This window comes from Channa argus, chromosome 9, assembly GCF_033026475.1.
Source record: "Channa argus isolate prfri chromosome 9, Channa argus male v1.0, whole genome shotgun sequence".
Classification (NCBI taxonomy): domain Eukaryota; kingdom Metazoa; phylum Chordata; class Actinopteri; order Anabantiformes; family Channidae; genus Channa; species Channa argus.
The window spans coordinates 3,811,425-3,833,852 of record NC_090205.1 but is presented as its reverse complement, the minus strand read 5'-3'; the positions used below and the strand labels follow the sequence as shown (position 1 = coordinate 3,833,852).

The window sequence follows — 22,428 nt, the reverse complement described above, 5'->3', positions numbered from 1 at the left end:
CCACTGTCATCTGTGTGTGTGTGTTTGTGTCACGGGTGAATGAGAAGCAACATTGTTAAGTGCTTTGGGTAAAAGTGGTAAATAAACGGCCATGTACAACATTTGGGAAGTGGGATGCTGTTCCCATTGAAGGCCACTAGAGGGAGTCACATCCCGTTTTTTTTTTTTTTTTTGGTTTGTTTTTTACCTGTTTTATTTCACTTCAGTTGCTGGGAAATTGGATGTGTAAGTTACTTAATTAAAAAGGGATAAATTTACTTAACATGCTTCTCAATCATCATTATAATAGTGTGTGCATTTGAGCTGCTCCCCATCTAAACCTTTCACAACCCAACAATTTCTCATTTTAGAAACACACACAAAGGGCCCAAAGAGAAGTGTGTGCATCATAAATACTACAAAATAACAACTAAGTTTAGTTTGTGTGCTTGCTCGTTCATTTGGGCTGTTGCGAGTCAGTGGCGTCAGTCATGTAGCAAGTGAACACTCAGTTCGTGAAGCTGGTGTGTGTGCTCATGCCTACGCCGACCCATCTACAGGTGACTACACCGAGCATGTGCGTGTCACAACTGGACCATGGAGCAATGGAAGAAAGTGGCTATTTGTTTTAGGTGATGTAGGATGATGGGTGTGTCTGCGTTAGTTACCTGGAGAAGGGATGGGAACAAGATGAACTACAAGAAGGCTTTGATGTAGATGTCATTTTGACATGTGCCACCTACTTTAAAACTGATGCAGATAAGTACAACCTTTTGTGACAATGGTATTTCCTATTGCCAGTGGCGTATTTTAGGACAATAATGCAACCTGCCACGCAGCAAAAACTCAGATTTGACCAACGCGACAGAGACATAGCTCGGGGCTTTGCCTCCAAATACCACAAATCTCAATCAGGTCAAATATCTGTGAGATGTGTTGTAGAGCCAGTCGGCGCGTTTCTTGTGGCTTTAATGTTGTGGCTGATTGATGTGAAAGCACAGGTCTTCAGGTCAGTCCTCACTTCTCCTATTTTATAAAACCCTTCCCTTCTTCCACTCATGTCTCACAAAACGGAAACGTGGCACTTTGCTTTCAGTGTCTTCACCCTGTTTGGTAAATGGCCGCTTACATAGCTCTATACATGCTCAATTTTTAGCCCTTTTTTAGTCTAAAACATCAGTCAAGCATTCACAGCTCCACACAGGACGAACTACATCTTATAGTTTTAATCTGACCGAAGGAGCAAATGAACTGTTTGATACATGTTTGGGGGAAAAAAACAGTACAAAGCCTTAGTTAATTTAATGAATGTCATTAATTTACTAAATGACTTGGCCTGAACAAGAAGAAAAGTGTCAGCTGGTATAAAACTCACACATTTCCAGCTGAAGTGTGGCTGGGTGCAGAGCTCTTTTAATGCCCTCGTGCTCTTTCCTCCAGCACCACCCTTGGGACAAACTTTGCCTTTTTAGTTCCACTGTAGCAAAATCAGCAAGTGTTAGATTACTTTCAGTGTGTGCGTGTGTGCGTGTGTGTCGACAGCTGCAGTTATATTTATGTTGGAAACTGTTCTGGTAGTTTCCAAGAATATTTCCACACGCAGAGAACTAAACAGTTTTCTTTCTGGCTGAAATCAGACCTTCTCATTCCACTGACGTGCACACGTTTGCAATTCTATCTTTGTAAGGACACTCACTGACATAATGCATTCCATAACCCACCTATCACACCCCTCACCCTAACCCAAATCTAACACTAACCTTGGCCCTAAAGTCAATTCCTAACGCTCAAACTGGCTTTTGAAGGAGCCAGGACTGGACATAATGTCCTCAGAGAGAGTTTGTTTTATTTTTAGGAAGAGAAGTGGAAAGGAGAGGAAACAAAACGAGGAAAGGGAAGGAGGAGACAAGCGATATAAGTAAATATGCACATAAGAGGAGGGGACATAAAGGGGAGGGGAAAGCAAATAAAATAAAGGTGAGAGGAAGTAAGGAGAAAAGGATAGGATAGAACTGGAGAGGAGGAAAACGAGTACAGGAAGCAAGAAAAGATGCAAGAGAAGGAAACAATAATATAAGTAAATCAAATGAGAGAGACAAAGGAACTAAGGAAACCAGAGATAAGATAGAGGAAAGATAAAAAGTGAGGATCTAAAGGAAACAAGTGAAGGATAAAGGACAACAAGGAAGAAAGCGGGCAGATAGAGGAGCAACAGAGGGGGGGAGAGGTTCAGGTTTTGGTTGGCGTCAGGATTAGACATTAAATGAAATGAAGTTAAGAGTTAAACAAAGACATGACGTCAACGAGAGATTTTCCTCGGGCTTTTCAGAAACAGGATGAGAAAATAGAGGCCAAAAAAATCTGAAAGAAGAAGAAACGAAGGAAGGATGGAAGATAAAATGCTGATTCAGTTCTCTGCTTGTTGATCCATGAGTCAGAAAATCCAGAGAGACTGTGTGTGTGCGTGTGTGTTGGCTGCAGCTCACGCCTAACATGGGAAGCTCCTCCAACATCTGACAACCATTACTGCTATCACACACACACACACACACACACACACACAGAGCTGCGGCATCATTTTCAGCTTTAATGGACCAATAACTGAGCTGCTGATGCAACAAACCTGCCAGGGTCAAAGGTCAACACCTGAACTGAAGCGTACCTTGGGTTTTCAGTTTAGCTGTTGGCCATCAGGAGTAAACAGCAGGGATCCTGCAGCAGGGCATGCTGGGAGTTGCTGTCTTGTTCTGCATGTCTGCAGCTAACTGGAGGTGGTGGGGGGGGGTCTGCTGTGGACAGACCTGTACTCTAGAACTGCAGGGGACATTTCTTGAATTTAGAGGATAACTTTGGCGATTTTCTAAATTATTTGCAGTGGCCCAGTTGGTAGATTGGCCGCCTGCTGACCATAGGATCAGAGATTCGCGCCCCGCTCTTCCCGACCACATGTCAAAGTGTCCCCGGGCAAGACACTGAACCACCAACAGCTCATCCCCATCCCCAGCCGTGCAGTGCCGATCCCAAGCCCGGTAGAAATTGGGGAGGGTTGCAGCGGGAAGGCCGTCCGGCGTACAGAGTGTCCCAAATCAACATGCGGACAAAATGATCCGCTGTGGCGACACTGAAGTAAAGGGACAAAAAAATGTTAGTTTTGTCCACATTCACCATACAAACACTGAATCTGCTCTACTCGTGTTTGGTTAGTTTCTAGCCAACAATTTTTCTCCAAAAACTATTAAAAACACATCAGTCATACACACACCTCTACTGGATGACATAGTTCTCTATTCCAAAACTGGCAACTTTACAAAACTAACACTGCACTTCCTTGTTTGGCAGCTGGTGAACTGCATTTAAGGTGGAATTACAGAGACTCCTGATAGTGCGAACAATATTAATGAGGGTCTTGGTTTTCGAAATAAAGAAATGTAACAACACTACTGCACTGGATGATATACGTTTTTGGACGTCCATGACAGTGGCGAATGGGCGAATCTAGGCTGCAGACTGGAAACTAACCAAACTGGGGTAGAGATGATGGTGGCACCGTGGAGGGGCGGTTACTGCCGCTGCCTCACAGGTTCCCCGGTTGGAATCCCCTTCTCGCTCGTTCCCGTGTGGGTTTTCGCGAGTTTCCACAGTCCAAAGACATGCAGGTTGGGTTAAATTGTGTGTGTGTGTGTGTGTGTGTGTGTGAGTCTCCGAGTTCGACTGGAGACCTGTTCAGGGGTGGACCCCACCTCTCTTTGACCCTGGCAGCTGGTATAGGCTCCAGCATCCAGCATAGGTCGCATCCCATGCGACCCTGAACAAGTGGTTACAGATGATGGCGTAAGTAGAGAAGGTTCAGTGTTGACTTCAGTGTCTGTACAATGAATGTGGACGATAGAATTCATTCTGATCTTTTAAGTCTCTTGGAATGACAGTAACAGGAACTAGATTTCATCATAGTCCCAAAACATCATCAAGGCTCATTTCTCCTACAGTATATTTCCTATGAAGTTAAACATACTTACATACTTTGACTGTGGTGCCACCAGATTAATGGAAATGGCTACATGACAGCCTTGATATTAACCGTTTGAGGCTCAAAAAAAACCCCAAAACATTTCTTGCAGAACTACTTGTTACTTTGTGGTCTTTTCTCTCTCTGCACTAATGCAAGATTGTCCACTGCTGTTCCTGAACCTTTATGTGATTTCATGAGCTTTTAAGGGCTTAACCGCTGTGGACTTTTCATCTAAAAGGAATCTGTCTTTTAGCATGGGGGATCAGTGGAGGAGGAGGAGGTGGTGAGGCCAGAGAGGAGGGGAGTCGTCCTTCAGAAGGAGCGACAGAGGAAGAGGAGGGGGTGAAAGCGGCTCCACCCGCTTCCTCCAGCTGCCTCCAGACCGGACAGCAGCAGCAGAAAAGCCCCAATCAGCAGCAAAATCACGTCCGTGTTTGGATTTAACTCTCCGACAGTGTGTCCCCTCCCTCAGCCGGCCGACATGCTCTCCCCGGGACTCTCCGTGTGTCTGCTGGCCGCGTCCTGCGCGCTGTGGCCGCCTGCGGTCCGGGCTGCGTCCTGTGAGCCGGTGCGGATCCCGCTGTGCCGGTCCATGCCGTGGAACATGACCAAGATGCCGAACCACCTCCACCACAGCACGCAGGACAACGCGGTGCTGGCCATCGAGCAGTTTGAAGGGCTGCTGGGTGAGTTGGCGCCGGTGTGCGCGCAGGAACCCCCTTAATTAAACCCTTAATTAAAAACTAAGCCATTAGTTAACGGACTGTGCCAACAGTGCAGTTCGTGCCCAGTTCTTCTCCGGGTTTGTGCAGGTTCACGCTAAACTTTGCACTTTTTTTCCCTCTTATTTTTTACATTACACTCCAGTTCCTCTGCACATTGTTCAGTAACGACACAAAGTGGTAAAGGAGAATAAAGCGCACGGGAACCGAAGCGTGGACGCCTGTGTTGCTGAAAAGCTCCTCGTCTTATGTCCATTATAAACTGGACTCTGAGCCATTTTCAACTTGAACACAGACAATCTGTAACTATTTTCTGGCATATTTTAGAGCAAACGGTCAATCGACTGCTGTGCAATGAAAGTAATCAATCAGTGCAGCCGAATGATTGTAGAAGAAGTGCGGAGAGTTCACCCAAATTCCATCCGTGTGGTGAGAGATGTGGCTCCTCTCAAAGACAGAAGTGGAGTGAATTTAGTTCGTGACGCCAAACCTGCAGCAGCAACGTGTGTTTTTTCTTAAAAAGGAGGGTCTTCGGCTTCTTCGTGTAACACTTGTCGCCTACTTCACCCCAAAGAAAGTGTAGCTTTAACTGTTCCTGTGCGGACGTTTCTAAGAAATGACGACAGTGATTCGGAAAGAGACGCTTGTTTGGCTTAACAGAGAGCGAGCACGCGAGTCAGCCCGTTGAGTTCTTGGCCACGAGCGTGGCTCTACGGCGCTCGTGCCACAGACTGACAGGTGGTGGCGTTAACATGCAAAGCGGCGCGATGCCGACGACTTTTGGTTGACTCCGTGTCTCATGTCTCATGTTTGACAGTGCGCGTTGATGCTTTTCTCGTCGAATTCGCTTTGTGCGGCCTTGCAGCTCACTGGTCAGTCGCTTTTGGATCGAGGCATCTGCTAAATGACTGAATGTAGATGTTCTGAACTGAGCGGTTGTTAGCTTAAAAGCTCCCTTGTCACGGTGCTGGTTCGTGCGGGAGGACTGAGGTTTCTGTATCACTGCCGAACAGGAAAACGTCTGAAACAATGTCAAACAGCGGCAAAGAAGTTTAGTTAATGTAAATTATTGACGTAGCCTGGTACCTGGGCCCAGTACGGATTAAATGGCTTCCTCTCCTCTGCCTAACAAGCAGCGGGGCCAAAAGGATCCATTTCTCACAGCTGCTGAGATTGTTTGTTCTTCTCTCCTGTTTAACATCTACTGGAGGATTCAGGCAGCTGGAGCTGGATCTGGTCTGAACCTGAAACTTGAAACTCTCTTTGTGATGATGGAAACGTTTTTTTGTTGGAAAGGTCATTGTGATTGATTTGAATTTGGAAAAAAAAAAAAAGGGGAAACGTTTGGCATCTGTACTGATGTACTTTGACTCTAACCTGGGTTAAAGATCTGCCTTGAGCCAAACGTCTCAGTTTCTCAGGTGTTTTTAAAATTAGGTGAAGGAAGAACACCAGGAATCCAGATGGAAAATTGGCTTTGAGTGGTGAAGTCGTCCAGATAAAATAAATTCCCTCTGATCTGACTGAATTGCCCAGATATTATCAACCATACTGACATCATTAACTATACCACTGACCGAGACGGTTCTCGAAATCGGTGATTAGGTTTAATACCAAGAAGTGAGAGCCTGGTATTTTTTAGGGAAATCCTTTCCCAGAAAAATAGCCTCTTCTGGATTTGTAGCGTTTGTTCGCTGAATAAATATGATACGGACACAGTTTGGATCCTCATAACATCAACACAGCACTGAGTTATCTGAATTTGGTGGTGAATAAAAACACAAAATGTATGACTGCAATCTGCAAACAACTCTGGCTGTTTTTTTAAAGAGGCCATTTTATGCCTAATTTGTATTTTTCTTTATCTTGTTTGTATTTTATTTTTCTCAATAGTTTCCAAAATCGGATAATTTCTCTAACAATGGGCTCCCGTCTCTTTAAGCCCCACCCCACCTCACGCCCGCCTGTTCTGATTGGCCAGCTTGTGGAAGCCTGCCGGTGGGCCGAGCAGAGCCCTGAGCTTTGCAAGTAATATGAGAGTAAAGGGCTGCAGTTGTGGGTGTGAGGACCCAAAATGGAAGTTGGTTGTTTGTGGACATTTGTATGTCCGACTGTAGAGTCGAAGGAGACACAAGATTTAGTGTTTGTGTGATTTACTTTTGTGCAGCTCATTTGTTGTTGAAATAAATCTTACAAATATGTCTTCAAAAGACATAAATGCACAGCTAGAATCTGTGATCATTTTAATATTAAAATTAATTGAGACCTGTGGGAAAAACATTGACGAGGAGCTGTGAAGCTCTTTGAACCGGCGGCAGTAAACGTGCTCATTCATAAATAAGGCTGTTTAGCCTCATAACAAAACTCAACTGCACCATCTTGTGCTGGAACCTTTTATCGATGTGTTCTGTATGAACATTTAATAAAAACAAAAAATCGAGTTTTAGTTGCATAATATCTAGGAGTCAGTCTGGCACCAGGAAGCAGTAATTTCACATTTTCAGGAAAACCTTCAACCTTGAGCAGAGCTAACAGTGATATCACTGTGTCAACAACATACCTTCACACTTCTTCATAGCATACGCTCCTCTACATTTTGTGATGTTAATTTAAATTTTCTGGTGTGACGTGTGTTTTCATGACTTTTCTCACAATGTTATATTTTTAAATTGAAAGTTCTGGTTGTACACACAGAGTGTGATGGTACAGCAATTTGTGTTGATCTGGATTTTCTTTTCCTTTTAGGACCTGAATAAGCTGATGTTGTGTTACGATGCACAATGTTATCAGAACTGATATTTTCACAAAAGTTAGAGGATCGGGGCAGGAAAGTGCATTTCAATAAACCGTCCATGACATTGCACTTCTTGGTTCGTTTGGTTGTGAAACCGTGAAATTCGACTGAAAACTTTAATATGGGAACAATTTTGAGACTAATGGTGCAATGATTATTTAACAAGCCAAAAAGCATTTGGCAGGTCTCTGGTGCTAAATGACTTGGTAAATTTGCACAAATACAAAGACACAAGTAGTAAAAGGGATTGTGCTACTTATAAAAGGAAGCAAAATGTAAAGAGCACAACAGGAAAAAAGTTTAGAAATATATGTTGTTTAAAGGTGAATTCACTAAATAACATTGGTCTTTCTTCTGTTCTGTTGAGCTGTTGGGTTTTACCACATGTTCATTATCACGGAGTCTGTCCAGCTGCACTGCTGCCAAACCTTCATTTCACGGTTTTTACTTCTGCCCAGAAGCTAATAAAACAAATTTAGATTGATCATTAGATTCAAACAGGCCTGAACATTAAAAGTTCAGCCAAATTATAAAAAAACAACATATTTGGCCCCACTCTTTTTGCTGGTAAAGACATATGCAGATACTTTTGGTTGGAATTGTCCTTAAAAAAAAAAAGTGGCTTGAGTTTATATTGATTCGATGAAAAATGATTTCAAATTTAGCGTGAAGTCCAGTTTAGTTGTCCTCTTGGTGTCAGTGGGAGTCAGGCTGGAACAACCTGCTGTTCACCTCTGTTCGGTTTCTTCTCTCTGTCGTTTTTCCGCTGATACCAAATATCACGACCACTGTGTGTTTTTGATAAGTTTGTCTAAAGCCGCTGCTCTGCAAACCTGCACGTTCTGCACATACACTATCTCAGTCTTGACATTTCTCGGTGTACAAAATAAAAATTCATAGTTTTATTCAAACTGTGAACTTCAAGCTCATCGAACATGTTTATTTACTACACTGGTAATACTTTTTAAACAGGGTACGTTTGTGGTCTGAAAATACTATATACTATACAGGCTGAATGTGAAGTTATGCCAGGTTAATTGTTAGGGGACCAGGCGCCATCTTGTGAGGTATGGACCCAACCTGCCATGGTTACTGAGTTACCTGCATACTTTCACTTTTTTTTTTTTTTAAGTTGTTATTTACTTAAAAACATTTGATGGAGATTGAGCAAAGGTAAAGTGGCGCTCTTCAACTGACATACTATGGCAACAGCTCTGACTGTGGCAACGTCTTTGCAGCTGTCTGTGCAGCAATGCACCATGTAGACTTCATGTTCTCAATACTCGGGGTGATTGTTAGTACTTAACAGTTTTTCTAAAATCAGTCGGATTCAAACCCACTTCCCATAAAACCTGCCCAAGAGTTTGGAGCTGAGCAAAACCGCTTTCAAACTTTCTTTATTCACTCGTTCTGGCTTTTCTTGAGCACAACATAGATCTGTACTGAGCCGATCACATAGGCCGGTTTTGGGTCAGATTCAAGCATATTTTAAAGCATTTATATTCAATTTTAAACACTTAAACAACATTAAAGGGAATAAAAGTAGAAGGTCAGACTCTGTCGGGAGACGCCCAGTGTTATATTATATTAAGTTTAAGTTTGCTTCCCCCTAAATGCAATTTCAATGTAAAGGGAGGCAAATTTAACAGTGATTTATAATAGTACACATTCAGCTGGTAAAATCTTTTATCATCAGAAGTTACAAATATGCTCAAAGACTGTATAAAAACATTCTAGTAAAATAATGAAAATTATATTGATTTGCATCCCCCTTGATTAAATTAACACAAATTTACACTGAATTAAATATTGCGTTGATGATACTGACTGTGTACTAATTTATAATTTGCAATTGAGATTTGCAAATCTCTTCAACCAATATTTAATTCACAATAGAATATAAACAAGATGAGATGTTGAAACTGAGACGTTTTACCATTTCAAAAATATTAGCTCATTCTAATTTGATGGCAACAACACTTCTCAAAAAAGTTGGAACAGGGGCAAAAAAAAAAAAAAGCTGAAAATGTAATTGCTGCAAATCAGAAAACAAACAGAGGAGCATTTGACAACTAACTAGGTTAATTGGTAACAGGTCATTAACATGACTGGGTACAAAAAGAGAATTTCAGAAAGGCAGAGCCAATCAAATGTAAAGATGGAGAGAGGTTCACCAATCTGTGAAAAACTGTGTCTAAAAATTGTTGAACGATTTCAGAAAAATGTTCCTCAATGTAAAATTGCAAAGACTTTGAAGATTCCACCATCTACAGTGTATAATATGATCAAAAGATTCAGAGAGTCGAGAGGAATCTCTGTGCACAAGGGACGAGGCTGGATGCACGTAATCTTCTGGCCCTCAGGCAGCACTGCTTTAAAAACTGGCCTGATTCTCTACTGGACATCACTCTGTGGGCTCAGAAACACTTCCAGAAACCACAGAACACAGATCACTGTACAATCCACAAATGGTTAAAGCTGTATCATGCAAAGAAGAAGCCAGATGTGAACACAATCCAGAAACTACACCGTGTTCTCTGCGCCAAATCTAATTTCAAATGGTCTGAGGAAAAATGGAAAATTGTTCTGTGGTCACATGAATCAAAATTTCAAATTTTTTTTGGAAACCATGGACATTGTGTCCCGTGGACTAAAGTAGAGAGGGACCATCCAGCTTGTTATCAGCACACAGTTTGAAAGCCTGCATCTCTGATGGTGTGGAGGTGCATTAGTGCCTATGGTGTGAGCAGCTTAGACATCTGGAGAGACACCGTCAATGCTGAAAAGGACATAGAGGTTTTAGAGCAACATATGCTGCCATCCAGACAAAGTCTCTTTCAGGGAAGACCCTGCATATTTCAGCAAGACGATGCTAAACCACATGCCGCATCCATCACAACAGCATAACACGAAAAATCCAGCAACAAAGGCCCAGAAGTGTTGAGCAGCTGGAATCCTGCATCACAAAAGAAGAGAACAACATTCTTTTCCTAAAACTCCAGCAACTGGTCTCCTCACTCCCCAGACATTTACAGTGTTGCTGCCATCAAAGTCAAAATGAGCTAATATTTTCCATGAAAGAGTAAAATGTCTGTAAAATGTTGTTTACGTTCTATTGTGAATAAAATATGGGTTGATGAATTTTGCAAATTGTATTTTTTTTTTATTTATCATTCCAACTTTTTTGCAATTTGGACTGTAGAAGCAAAACCGTTCGGTACTGGTATCGGTAAGTACTCAAATATGAGTACTTGTATTTGCACTCAGTCTAGAAAAACATGATATAAGGGGTAAAAAAAATCTTTCTTTTACAGTTTTGGCTATTGCAAAATAAAGGGATGCAAACCTTTTGCAGGCAAGTCCAAATGAACAGTTTTCCAGTGGGTAGTCATATATCTTCTGTAGTGTTTGGACTTGAACATACATTTGTGGCAAAGACCTTTATAAATTAATGCTCTGTTACACATTTTTAAAGGCGTGTGGACAACTTTTACTAACTTACAAAATTTTTCATGACGCATATTCTCATCTGTCTTTAATAAATATGTTTAGATACTGACTCCACTTAGAGCCCAGCTGAGGTTGGACGGGTGGAGAGAGGGAGAGTGGAAAGCCAAAAAGTCCTAACCAAAAAAATGTCCTAATTAAAGACTTGCATGCTAAAAACCCGGAAAACCTTCAGGTCACAAGTTCAAAATATTTCTGTAACTTCATGGTGAAGCTGTGCAGCCAAACCTTAGTCCCATTCAATAACAAAATCCCGATCCATCCTCTAACCACTCGTTCTGGTCTCATTTGGCACACAATGGTACTCTGACTTCAAATAAAGTAAGAGGAAATATTACCGTAATGGACATTGATTGGAAATAATGGGACGGTGCCCGAAGAAGCTTCTCCCACTTCACCACCAATGGTTTGAACGTCAGACAGCTGCTGACAAATGTCCTGAATTAAATTTAAGAATGAAATCTATGCATAATACTGCAGCCACTAAAAATTTACTTCAAAAAGTACTTTAAAACGGCTTCAGGGGATTCACCTCACACTGTAGCACAGAAATTCCCACTACGTCATCCCAAACATGTGTCCAGTGGTAAAGCGAGTTACTTGAACTGGTAACACACCTGGACACACGTCTGTTTCCTTTCTGTTCAGGTACCGCTTGCAGTCCGGACTTGCTTTTCTTCCTGTGTGCCATGTATGCTCCCATCTGCACCATTGACTTCCAGCACGAGCCCATCAAGCCCTGTAAGGCGGTGTGTGAGCGGGCAAAGCAGGGCTGTGAGCCGGTGATGAAGCGTTACAACCACAGCTGGCCCGACAGCCTGGCCTGCAGCGAGCTGCCGCTGTATGACCGAGGGGTCTGCATCTCACCCGAGGCCATCGTCCCGGTTGAGGGATCAGGTATCGCTGTTTTTATCATTTACGGTTCCTTTTTAAAAAGTGTTGCAATGGCAAGTTAAATTAACTTAGGTTTGTTGTACACTGGGCAACAAGTGGGTTTTCCCTTTAATTCCATAGTGTAGAAATGGTCTGAAACAAAGATTTCTGGACTGACGACTCAAAGACGAACTTCTACCAAAGGGATAGAAAAGCCAAAGCATAGAGGAAGAAAGGCTCTGCTCATGATTCAAACCATACAAGCTCTCGGAGATTAGTTTCTACCATTAGAAAGCCACTGATACGCAAATAAAGTCTGAGTGTAACGTGAAGGCTCCCTGTGACCAAGGATATTTCAGACTTTCCATCAGAAGACATTGACCATCAGGGAGCCGTTTTTCCCTGCTTTGCTAAACCCTATCAGTGTCTTCTGAAATGTTTCTGCTCTCAGCAGTTTGTTTTTGCTCCCTCTCCAACAGATACCGTGAGTCATTTCCCCTCCGGCTTCGCTCCCACTGACTTTCTCAAAGAAGCCCTTGATGCAAGCAGCCCACTCATTTTACACTCAATAAAACCCTCACTGTCCTCGGCTTCTTTAAAGAGACCCTGGACTAGCAAGACCTGAAAAAAAAAGCACTCGTCTCAATCCCCCTGCCCTTCATACGGATACGCCCACGTATCAAAGAGCTGCCCTGGCTCGGCTGAGCTCTGCAGGGTTTAGGATTTTCCCTCGGTGTGATTTGTTGATTTGCCAAAGTTCAGCCAGGGTGGAAATCATTCCAGGGATTTTCAGTCAGTCTGAAATCTTCAGAAGTTTGTCTCCATTTGTCACTCAGTTGGTGGTGATTTCAAAGACACGGTGCAATGAGAACAGGTGATGAGTAAACAACCTACATCATGATTATATCACGGACTTTGCATTGATGTTTTCTCCTCGACTTAGATTTGTAAGTCGCTTTGGATAAAAGCATCTGCTAATTGACTAAATGTAATTGGAGTTAGCTGAGCTCGGGCTCAAATCGGGTTACAAATGTCTCCTTGCTGCATTGGTGGGTGCAGGTACCAAAAGAGAAACTTATTGCGTGGCAACTGCTAGTAAAAAAAAAAAAAAAAAAATCACATTTCATTTGGAATGCAACTGTGCTTTAAGCAGTTGGGTCTCGTCCGTGCAAAACGCACTAGAAAATGTAGCAGAGCCTTCCAAAGATTACAAAGCGTAATCCAGCTGGGGATTCAGTCGCCGTACGCATTCTGTGATGCTGCTAATAAAATAAAGGGCCGTTTTTCTGAACAATTTTTAATTTTTTTTTTAAACGTGAGGTGTCTCTCTGTGTCTCTGTAGATCCATACTACCCGGACCCCGCCAGGTGTAACCCAGGTGAGCATGACCTCTCCTGTGGAGTTTCCACAAATGATAGCGAAGCATCTGGGCTGCTAACATACTTGCACGTGTGCATCTAAAACCAGTTTAACCAGTTCAGTTACAGATTTTATTCTGGTTTTAATCATCTGACAGAGTCCAGTCCAGACTTCCCAATGGACTCCAGCAACCTCCACTGTAAGGGAACAAACGCAGGTAAACGGTCCACCTGTCTCTGTTGCTGCCTTAATGCCACCAGTTTTCTGAAATAAATTCCAACTGGGAGGCTCTGATGTCTTTACTTTGTGCTTCTGCAGGTCGCTGTAAATGTCAGACAGTCAGAATGGGTCAGAAGACCTACCTGAAGAACAACTACAATTACGGTGAGTCGTGTAGGACCAGTGTGAAAAGTGAGATGATGGGTCATATGTTCAATATGTGAGTTTATGTGTGTGTTGGGCTTACTGCTTATTCCATTAACAATCCACAGTCAGAAGTATTTCAATGCAAACACAAAGCCCAGATAGAGTAAAGCCGTACTTTCGGTACTGAGAAGAAAGAGTGAAGTCGTTCTCTGAACTCGGTCAATTCTTTCTCTATGATGGGTTTTTTCCTTTCATTTTGCTGAGGCTGTTAGTTTTTTTTATTTTTTTGATTACAGCACAAAGGCATGACTTGGCAAATCCAGCAGAGATTTTCAAGGGGATTCCTGAAGCTCCCTAATGCCTTTGGCCACAAAATCCACTTGGGGGAGATTTCATTTTTTATTTATTTTTTCCTTCAGCCATAATTTAAAGCACAAGCGCTTTCAAAATATTCAGATATAATTAAATTAGGAGGCTAGTGAAGATGGAGGGATGCCATTGATGTCAGAGGGAGATCAATAGCAATCACGCTTTTATTTTATTTTTCTTCATGTAGCCCTCAAAGTCTCATGCTGCAGTATTCTCATTTTCACATTTGTCCTTCTTACTTGACTGAAGTCCTGCCCACCTGTAGGTTCGGCGTTTCTGGGTCACTTATGAAACCACAGAGGGCTTTAGCTGTGGCGCTTGTGACACGAACCAAACCAGAAACTTTGGGTGATGACAAATCGAGGGCGTGTAAACACTCGACTGCTGCATCCAGCCTATGCTTGTTTTCACGGGCGGCACCACATGTCTTTGCATTAAGTTTGTTAATAGAGGTTCAACATAGTTATTGCTCTCAGTGAAAGCTGCTAGAAATGCGTGTAAAAGATATGTATGTAAGATCAACTCCTGTCTGCTGATGACTTTGTTCCTCAGTGATCCGAGCGAGGGTGAGGGAGGTGAGGAACCGTGGTCTGGAGCCCACAGCGGTGGTGGAGGTGAAGGAAGTGCTGAAGTCTTCCCTGGTGTACATACCCAGGGAGACTCAAACTCTGTACTACTCGTCCTCCTGCCTGTGTCCTCCGCTGACCCCTGGGGAAGAGTACCTCATTATGGGCTATGAAAATGATGAAACGTCCAGGTATGAGCATCGGGGGTTGAAGCAGATTAGATTTCGATTGTAATCGGATGATGACGTAATTGTAGATGGAGGCAGGACAGCTCCATGCATGAACCTGGCTCTGTGTTTGTGCTTGCAGGTTGCTCCTGATTGACCACTCCATTGCTCAGAAGTGGAAGGACAAAATGCGCAGTAAGGTCAAGGTGAGATTTACGTCCAAATGCACGCAAACATAAAACCCACCGCGGCGGTCTTCAGGCCACCTTCTGCTGTTAACGGACGTGCAACGTTACAGCTGCACCAACTAATCAAAAAAGACAGTTCCTATTAAAACAATATCTAAAGATGCCAAATCTTTAAAAGCTGTTCAAGATTTGTGTCTTTTGAGGAATAGTTATGACCATGAACATGTTGTACTTGTTTGCACTGTGAATTCATGTCCATTCCGATCTCGTCACCGCTATGACTCAAACGTCCACCTAAACTCATGGGTGAACAGATTAGAAAATGAGGAAGGGTTGTTCTGGAAAGCGCTGAACCCGATTTACAGTAATCCCACAACAATGCTGCGTTATTGGTGTTTTTCATAACACCTCACTTCCTGTTTGTCTGTGTTTCTGTTCAGAAATGGGATCGGATACTGCGGCGGAAAGGTGAAGCAGCTCTGCAACAGAGTCGCCACTGAGATCTGACTGTTTGTGGGCGTGTCTGTGTGTCGGAAGGTGTGTGTGTGTGGGTGTGTGTGTGTGTGTGTTTGACTGCATGACTATGTCGGTGTGTGTTTGTAGATATTGCACTATCACAAGCTGTTGTAGCTGAATGTAGTTCATCTTTTCATTTGTCAGACTAATTGAAGTCTGATTTTTGTCATTTGTTTTCTTTGCACAAACATTATTTAGTGTGCGTTTAGTTTGTGTGATTGTGAGTTTGTCCATGTGTGTGTGTGTGCCTGAAGCACTCAATGAAGGGAACTGAGGGGGTGTAAGCTGTAGTACTAAACCAAAGGACAGCCATACAGTATGTACATGACCCTTTTTGGAACAGTGGTCACCACGTTGACTCCATGGTTCGTCACCATGGTCACAACCTTTAATAATCCTGGAGGTTAACATAGCAGTGGGATGGAGGACATTTCATTCATATGAAAGCCATTTGGACTTGGACATTTGAAGGGTGATAGATCTGTAGCCCTTAACTGAGCTTGAGTAAACTCTGCTAAAAGGAAGGAAAATGCTGATCAACGCAACGGCAACAACGAGAGCAACGGCAGCAGCAGAGTTTACCTACTTCTTCAGTGGATGGATGACTGGATGGTCCTACACAGAGTGGGTGTCTGGTAAAGAATAACTTCAGTCATTTTCTAAATAATCGTATTTCTAAAATCCCCACAGAGACACTACGGCCATAAGTGAATTGTCTTTACTTGTGTGTCAGTCTTCAATGTGGTTTTTCCACAAGGCTTCACTAGGTAACATGTTATTTTTAATCCCACATACTTGTTCGAGACTTTCTGAACAAATTTTCCCCGAAATGCTCTGAATCATCATATCTTTGTGCAAAATCTCTAGTTTGTTTAAGGTGATTTGGAGTTTTTTTATATTTCGTATCTCGAAAAAAAGTATTTTGGTCTCGATGTGTTTTTGGACGAAAATGTCTCGACAAGATAAACTGGAGTAAAGACACACATCAACAATGGAGCCTCGTGTCTGGTTGATGTTTTTAATTGAACATCAGGTCCAGAGCACAGACGAACAAACTGAACCAAGGTGCAGACTGACGGACTAAACGTGAGCAGAGGCAATTCATTGTTGATTTCAGGGTCTCGGTGGGGATTGCTGATTAATTACAAAATGAAAGAAGTTGTCCTCAAGCATCATACAGCCACAAAAAGTACAAAATAACTAGGACGATCCACAACATTTCTACAAAGATACACAGTTGCAAACCTATCACAATAAAGTGTCGCATCAGATGTAATCTGTGGTTGCTTTTATGTAGGGGGCCGGGGACTTGGACATGTCTGTCCCCAAGGTCCCATTTCTAGCGTCTTTTCTGGTCTAAATGTCTCACGAGAAGCGAATGAGTGCAGCGTCTCACTACCTTCTTAATAATTTGAATCAAAAGCAAATATCAAACAAGTATTCGGGGTCGTTAATTAAACTGATCAGGAGCCAAAACGAGATTTTGTAAATAACTAAATTCAAAAACTATTTTTGCTATTTTTTTTTTTGATAATTTATAACTCCAAATTAATGTTCGCAAAATTAGTTGTTAATTGACAAAGTGAGTTTTAAGCATGAGGTAGTGTGGCACATGCAATTCCCTCTGTGTGTATATATGTAGCGTTTAAACACATTTACATTTTGAACTAATATAACCAGTAACCAATTGTTGTTTTTATTTTTATTTTTTAATCTTTTATATTTCTGGCCATGTTTTTGTGTAACCATGTGACATGCAGTGTTACATGTTGTCATGATCTGAGCTGACTTAAGGCATGTGATGTATTTCCTGTTGGATGCTGTGTGTGTGTGTGTGTGTGTGTGCGTGTGTGTGTGTGTGTACGGTACAGTCCCATTATAATTACTCAAACTCACATTTACTTCTATTGAAACTGGCCTGACAGACAAATCCAAGCACCTCTTACCTGCTTTGATGACTCTTAATGGCAGATCTATTAGTTGACCGCCAGATTTATTCAGATTTAACCAGATTATTAACCTGGACATGTCTCCTAGTGTTGGTTACTAGACAAATATGACTCTACATTAACACTTATAAAATGTTTCTGTATTTTTATGTAAGGACATACTGGAAGCAGGAAAACCCTGACACCTTGTGTTTGTACCTTCTTGTCAGGATTTGGGAGCAGCTAAACACTGTTTCTCCAACAGTCCATACTGTGGACAGTATATATGAAATTGACTCAGGCTATATTATCCTAACAGCTGAAGGTGCCCAAATATGATTTTATGACCCCCAAGTGGCTCAGATCTGATTTGGGAAAAAAAAAAAAATCCAATTTGGGTTGTCGACACCTTGGTGGGGGGGGGAGTAGGATTTGGACCCCTTGAGCATGTAACAGGATCATAGCCTTCGATCTGATTTACATGCGCTTGGAGAAGCTTTTGCTCAATCCAAACTGGAAGCACCATTTTGTGACCCAGCATTTTCTGAGAAAGCACTGCTATTTGACTGTGGCACCACTGTTAATTTAAGAACGTGTTCTCAAATCAAATCTGCATGAGAATGTTCGTTACGGAGCTGGAAACTGACATGAATGTGAAACATCCACATAAAAATGCTGGTTTACACTGAGATGCGTAATGTTGACATACCCTTGGACTTTCTGTCAAACCAAAGTCTCACAGCCCAAGACAAATTGGCCTGACACCTAATACAAGATCTAGTCACTGTGAAGTTATCCAGGTGATTAATGTAAAGACTTTCAGAGATGCGTTTGTGACTGTTGCAGCCTTAAATACTTGATCACGCCTGAACATCTTTTCTAAAATCTGTGATGCATGTTGCAGTGTTTTTGTTGTTTTGGTCGTGGGTCAGTCCCAGCTGGTCTTACAAAGGAGAACTGTCGACCACATAATAAATACACAACAGTTCTTTCTTTTTCACTGTGGATGATTTGACTTGTCTTTGTAGGGACAAAAAAACATTAACAATGTCTGTGTCCCATTAAGTGGTGACACTGAGACAGCAGCACAAAACCAGCTCCTTCAAATTGAAGCAGCTAAATGGAATTCAGCCATCATTCATTGTAATTATTTACACTTGTGTTTTACCTACGCTGCCATGAAAAGAAGCCCTCATGCCAAGACCCTCCTGCTGTCTAACCGGTACTCTCATTATGTCACAGTATGTCTGTCTGTGTACACACACTAACACTTAATATCTGTAGACTGTACTAACGCTGATTCTTCAAAGCAGCTTCGACCATTAAACATGATTTTAGACATGTTCAAAGATGAAGTCTGTGGGTGTTTTTCTCTGGAAGGTCAAAGGTCAACAGTCAAGTCAATCGTGAAACCCAACTTTCCCAACTCTCCCATTCTTGTGAATGAGATTTTTTTTTATATATATTTGTCTACTTCGAGTCAAGGATGAACTAATTAGAGTTTGGTGGTCACTGAACTCACCTCTGACCGTTTCTGTGATTGCGATATCACCGAAATGCCTTAATGTTCGAGCAATTGATTAACTGATTAATTATATTTTGGTGTAAAGCTCTAAGTCACTGACATCATGTCCATCTCAATCTTCTCAATGCTATAACTCAGATCCGCTTAGGGGGAATTTTCTTATGTTTGACACAAACGTCCACCTGGACTCATAGATGAACTGATTAGAAAATGTGCCTCGACTTACGAAATCTACACTACAACAAATTTTAATCAATATTCTCAGTTAACCCTGTTTATATATCTGATAAATTACACTGAAACATTTATCAGAGCATGTAACAAGGAGACTTGATACTTAGTTTTACATTATTTAGTTATTTAACAGATGCTTTTGTGTGAGGTACAAGTCAAGGAGGGAAAAAAAGTAGCAAAGTGCTCTAAGAATAAGTGTTTCCATTTAATGAAGATAGGACTTTTTTTAAGATTCAAGTTCAGAAGAGTTTTAAATGGGAGTGAGGCTGCGGAGCATGCAAGCATGCGGGGTTGGAAGTTCGTTCTAACATTGTGGACATTGTGGTATCTTTAGTGTGGCGATGGGACCACCAGATGCTGTTCGTTGGCAGAGTTCAGTGGGCAGGAGGGGCAGTGGAACTGAATGAGGGAGTTCAGGTAGGCAGGTGCCGTTGGGTTTCCAAGACCTGAAGACGTAGTGTGACGCGTGTCCATTTCGGCTGATTAAAAATGAGCCGTGCTGCTGCGTCTGGGATCATCTGGAGGGGTTTGATTGTGCTGGTAGCCCTGTCAGCAGGGCATTGCAGTAATCAGGGGAACATGTGACCAGCGCCTTCACATTTGTGCGATTATGATGCTCAGAAAATGTATTTTCCATTTTAAAGTTGCTCCTTTGCTGATGGTTGTGCAAAGGAAACCCCCCTTTTTTTCGGCCCGTGAGCAGCATGTGATGAGTGGTGCAGTAGGAGCTGCATAATTATTTTAAATAATGTTGATCTCTGAAATATTTTGAGACGCCCTGTATATTCTCAACAAACGTACCCACAAAACTGTTGACTTTATGCTGTGGTTAGTGGGACAGACACAAGTGGAAATTAAAGCAGACAGAATGCACCTGACCTGCTACAGGAAACATCAGTCAATACTTTTGCAGACATATGTTTCTATATGGATTTTAATTAATTAACTTTGACATCAGGCATTATTTAGTTTAAATTGATTGGAATTGATTGATTGGAACCCTCTATTTTTTTTGTTAATTATATGTATTATATTTTCTGTCGTGACGGCACCTAATCATCTTAGGACTCAATAAATTCTTAATGACAATGAATCTAAGTCCTCATGCCTGCTCACCCCTTTAGGTCAGACCGGTCGCTTTTAACACCACACTGACCTAAAAGTGTGAAAAAACCTCTTTAAAGTGCTGATATGTGATCAGTTTACAGATGGAAAAAACTGAAGGAGCATTTGAACCTTCTGACCTTCAGTGTTTCTCAGTGATGGGAGTAAACTGTGTTTAACAAAACAAAGCATCAGCACGAAACACAGCCTGTGATGTGTGTGTGTGTGTGTGTGTGTGTGTGTGTGTGTGTGTGTGTGTGTGTGTGTGTGTGTGTGTGTGTGTGTGTGTGTGTGTGTGTGTGTGTGTGTGTGTGTGTGTGTGTGTGTGTGTGTGTGTGTGTGTGTGTAGGCGTGCTTCCAGTAGTTCCTGGCTGCTAATTTGCAGCACTGTTTTCTCAGCTGCAGTTTCCATGAGAGAGCAGAGAAAATGTTTTCACGGATTTACTGCTATTACACCTCCTTATCCTCCTCCGCTCTCTTCCTCGGCTCCGTGTTGACTTCAGCTGACTCTCCGACTGAAAACACACCTGGTGTTGGTATAAGGTGTAGTCTGTTTCTTCAGGCTGAGTGGCTCTATTCATGTTCCTGAGTGCTGATGCAGCAAATGGTCGCACACGGAGAATAGTTTCATGCTGACTGACCTGCTGAGAGCAGTTAAAGCTGCTATAAGGGATTTTCCAACACTAGGGGGCAGCACTGTTCTGGTCCAGTATTCACCCAGTTTGTACCAGTTTCCTGTTTGAAACATGCTTCGGTCCAGTATTCGCTGGCGTCTTTTCCTTAATTTAGTTAAAAATTCTCTTTATCCATGGTTTGTTCTTACTGAACTTGTTGTTTGAGTTCTCTGTGGTGTTTTTAATCTTGGTTTGGCAAAATACTTGGTTTAGCAGTTTGTTTTAGCCCGGTTCAGTCCAATATTCACATGTTTTAGCCTTCTTTTAGTCTGGAGTTCCTTGTTGTTTTAGCTGAGGTTAGGCCCACTGTTCACTTGGCTTTTAGACGTTTTTGGTCCAAAGTTTTAGCGCTAGTTTGGTCTAAACCTAATCGTAACGCTAACCTTTTTTTAGCCTCATTTCAGACAATTAGAATGTAGAGTTTCGCAATCGATTTAGGTCCAATATATTTACTGGTGTTCTAGTAACTTTTTGGTCAAATATTTAAAGGTATTTTAGCCCTGATAATGTTAATATTGCTGAAATAGGGTTTGGTCCAGGTTTTGTCAGTCTTTCCTATGTCTGATGCTCTTTGCTGTTTTAGTCCTGATTCGGTCCAGTGTCTTCCAGTGATTTATTCCTGGATTGCTCCAGTTTTCACTGGGATTTTAACAATGGTATGGACTGATTTTTGTAAGGATTGGACCAGTCTTCTCATTAGGTTTAACTCCGCCCAAAGTTGCTGGTGTCTTGGTTGACTATATTTTATTTGGTTTTGTCCCTGGTTCAGGTGCATTTTCCGGTATTTGAACTCAGCTCAGGTCAAATGTTTCATTATTTACAGTAAAGTAAAGTCTGGTGGAATGTTCTCGTCTTTTTGCCCCCATTTGGTCTATTAGCCCCTGGTTTTGTAATTTGAAGTTTGGTCCAGTTTTTTTCTGGTCTGGTCCACTTGTCTGTTTGGCCCAGGGTTACGGTTGGTTTGGACAAGTCTTCCGTGTAGGTTTAGTCCGATATTCACTGTTTTTTTCACGATTATCATGTGTTTTGGACCTGTTAAAATATCGTTTGCTTCTGTTTTGTTCTCTGTTTTAGTATTCTAGCTTTAGTTAACTCCAATATCCCAATATATGTTTTGCTTTGTCCAGTAAAATAGTATTTTTATAACATCTTTCACATAAGTTCATGGAATTCAAGTGCTTCACTGGGCTACATGTGATTGGGTGTCAAATATTTGAAAATTCGAGTTAGTTTTCCATATTTCACTTTTATCCAGAGGAGTTCTTACACTTAAAGGGGAAAACACAACTAATGTCTGCTTCTCTCTTACCATAGCGATGGTAAAGAGTTACAGCTACATCTGCTAATACGGTGTCACAGATGCACACAGCCAAAACTGCAACCGTCGAACACAGAAAGTGATTTCAATCAGACGTCATCCAAACACACAGAGCACAACCAGGTTGGTTCCCACAAAGCCTCAGCCAGATTTGTCCAACTCGCTGCTCCGTTTCACATCATAAAACAATAGAAGGCGCACACAGTAAGTGGTTCCAGTGGTTTATGGAG

General features: G+C 42.0%; 1 protein-coding gene across 1 annotated transcript; it reads left to right on the top strand.

The window, feature by feature from the left end:
- Window positions 1-4,317: 4,317 nt before the first annotated feature.
- frzb (frizzled related protein) lies at window positions 4,318-18,692 on the top strand. Its single transcript, XM_067515609.1, has 8 exons — window positions 4,318-4,674; window positions 11,660-11,908; window positions 13,227-13,262; window positions 13,401-13,460; window positions 13,562-13,627; window positions 14,531-14,735; window positions 14,854-14,917; window positions 15,340-18,692. Exons 1-8 carry the CDS (start codon window positions 4,470-4,472, stop codon window positions 15,397-15,399), a joined length of 945 nt encoding a protein of 314 aa, XP_067371710.1. The 5' UTR covers window positions 4,318-4,469; the 3' UTR covers window positions 15,400-18,692.
- Window positions 18,693-22,428: the final 3,736 nt, after the last annotated feature.

What these genes read in the sequence shown, in the direction of transcription:
- frzb (XM_067515609.1), top strand. Translation starts at nt 4,470, where the DNA reads ATGCTCTCCCCGGGACTCTCCGTGTGTCTGCTGGCCGCGTCCTGCGCG. An exon ending in CGTCCCGGTTGAGGGATCAG is followed by an intron (nt 11,909 to 13,226) that starts GTATCGCTGTTT and finishes GTGTCTCTGTAG; the next exon opens with ATCCATACTACCCGGACCCC. An exon ending in AAATGCGCAGTAAGGTCAAG is followed by an intron (nt 14,918 to 15,339) that starts GTGAGATTTACG and finishes GTTTCTGTTCAG; the next exon opens with AAATGGGATCGGATACTGCG.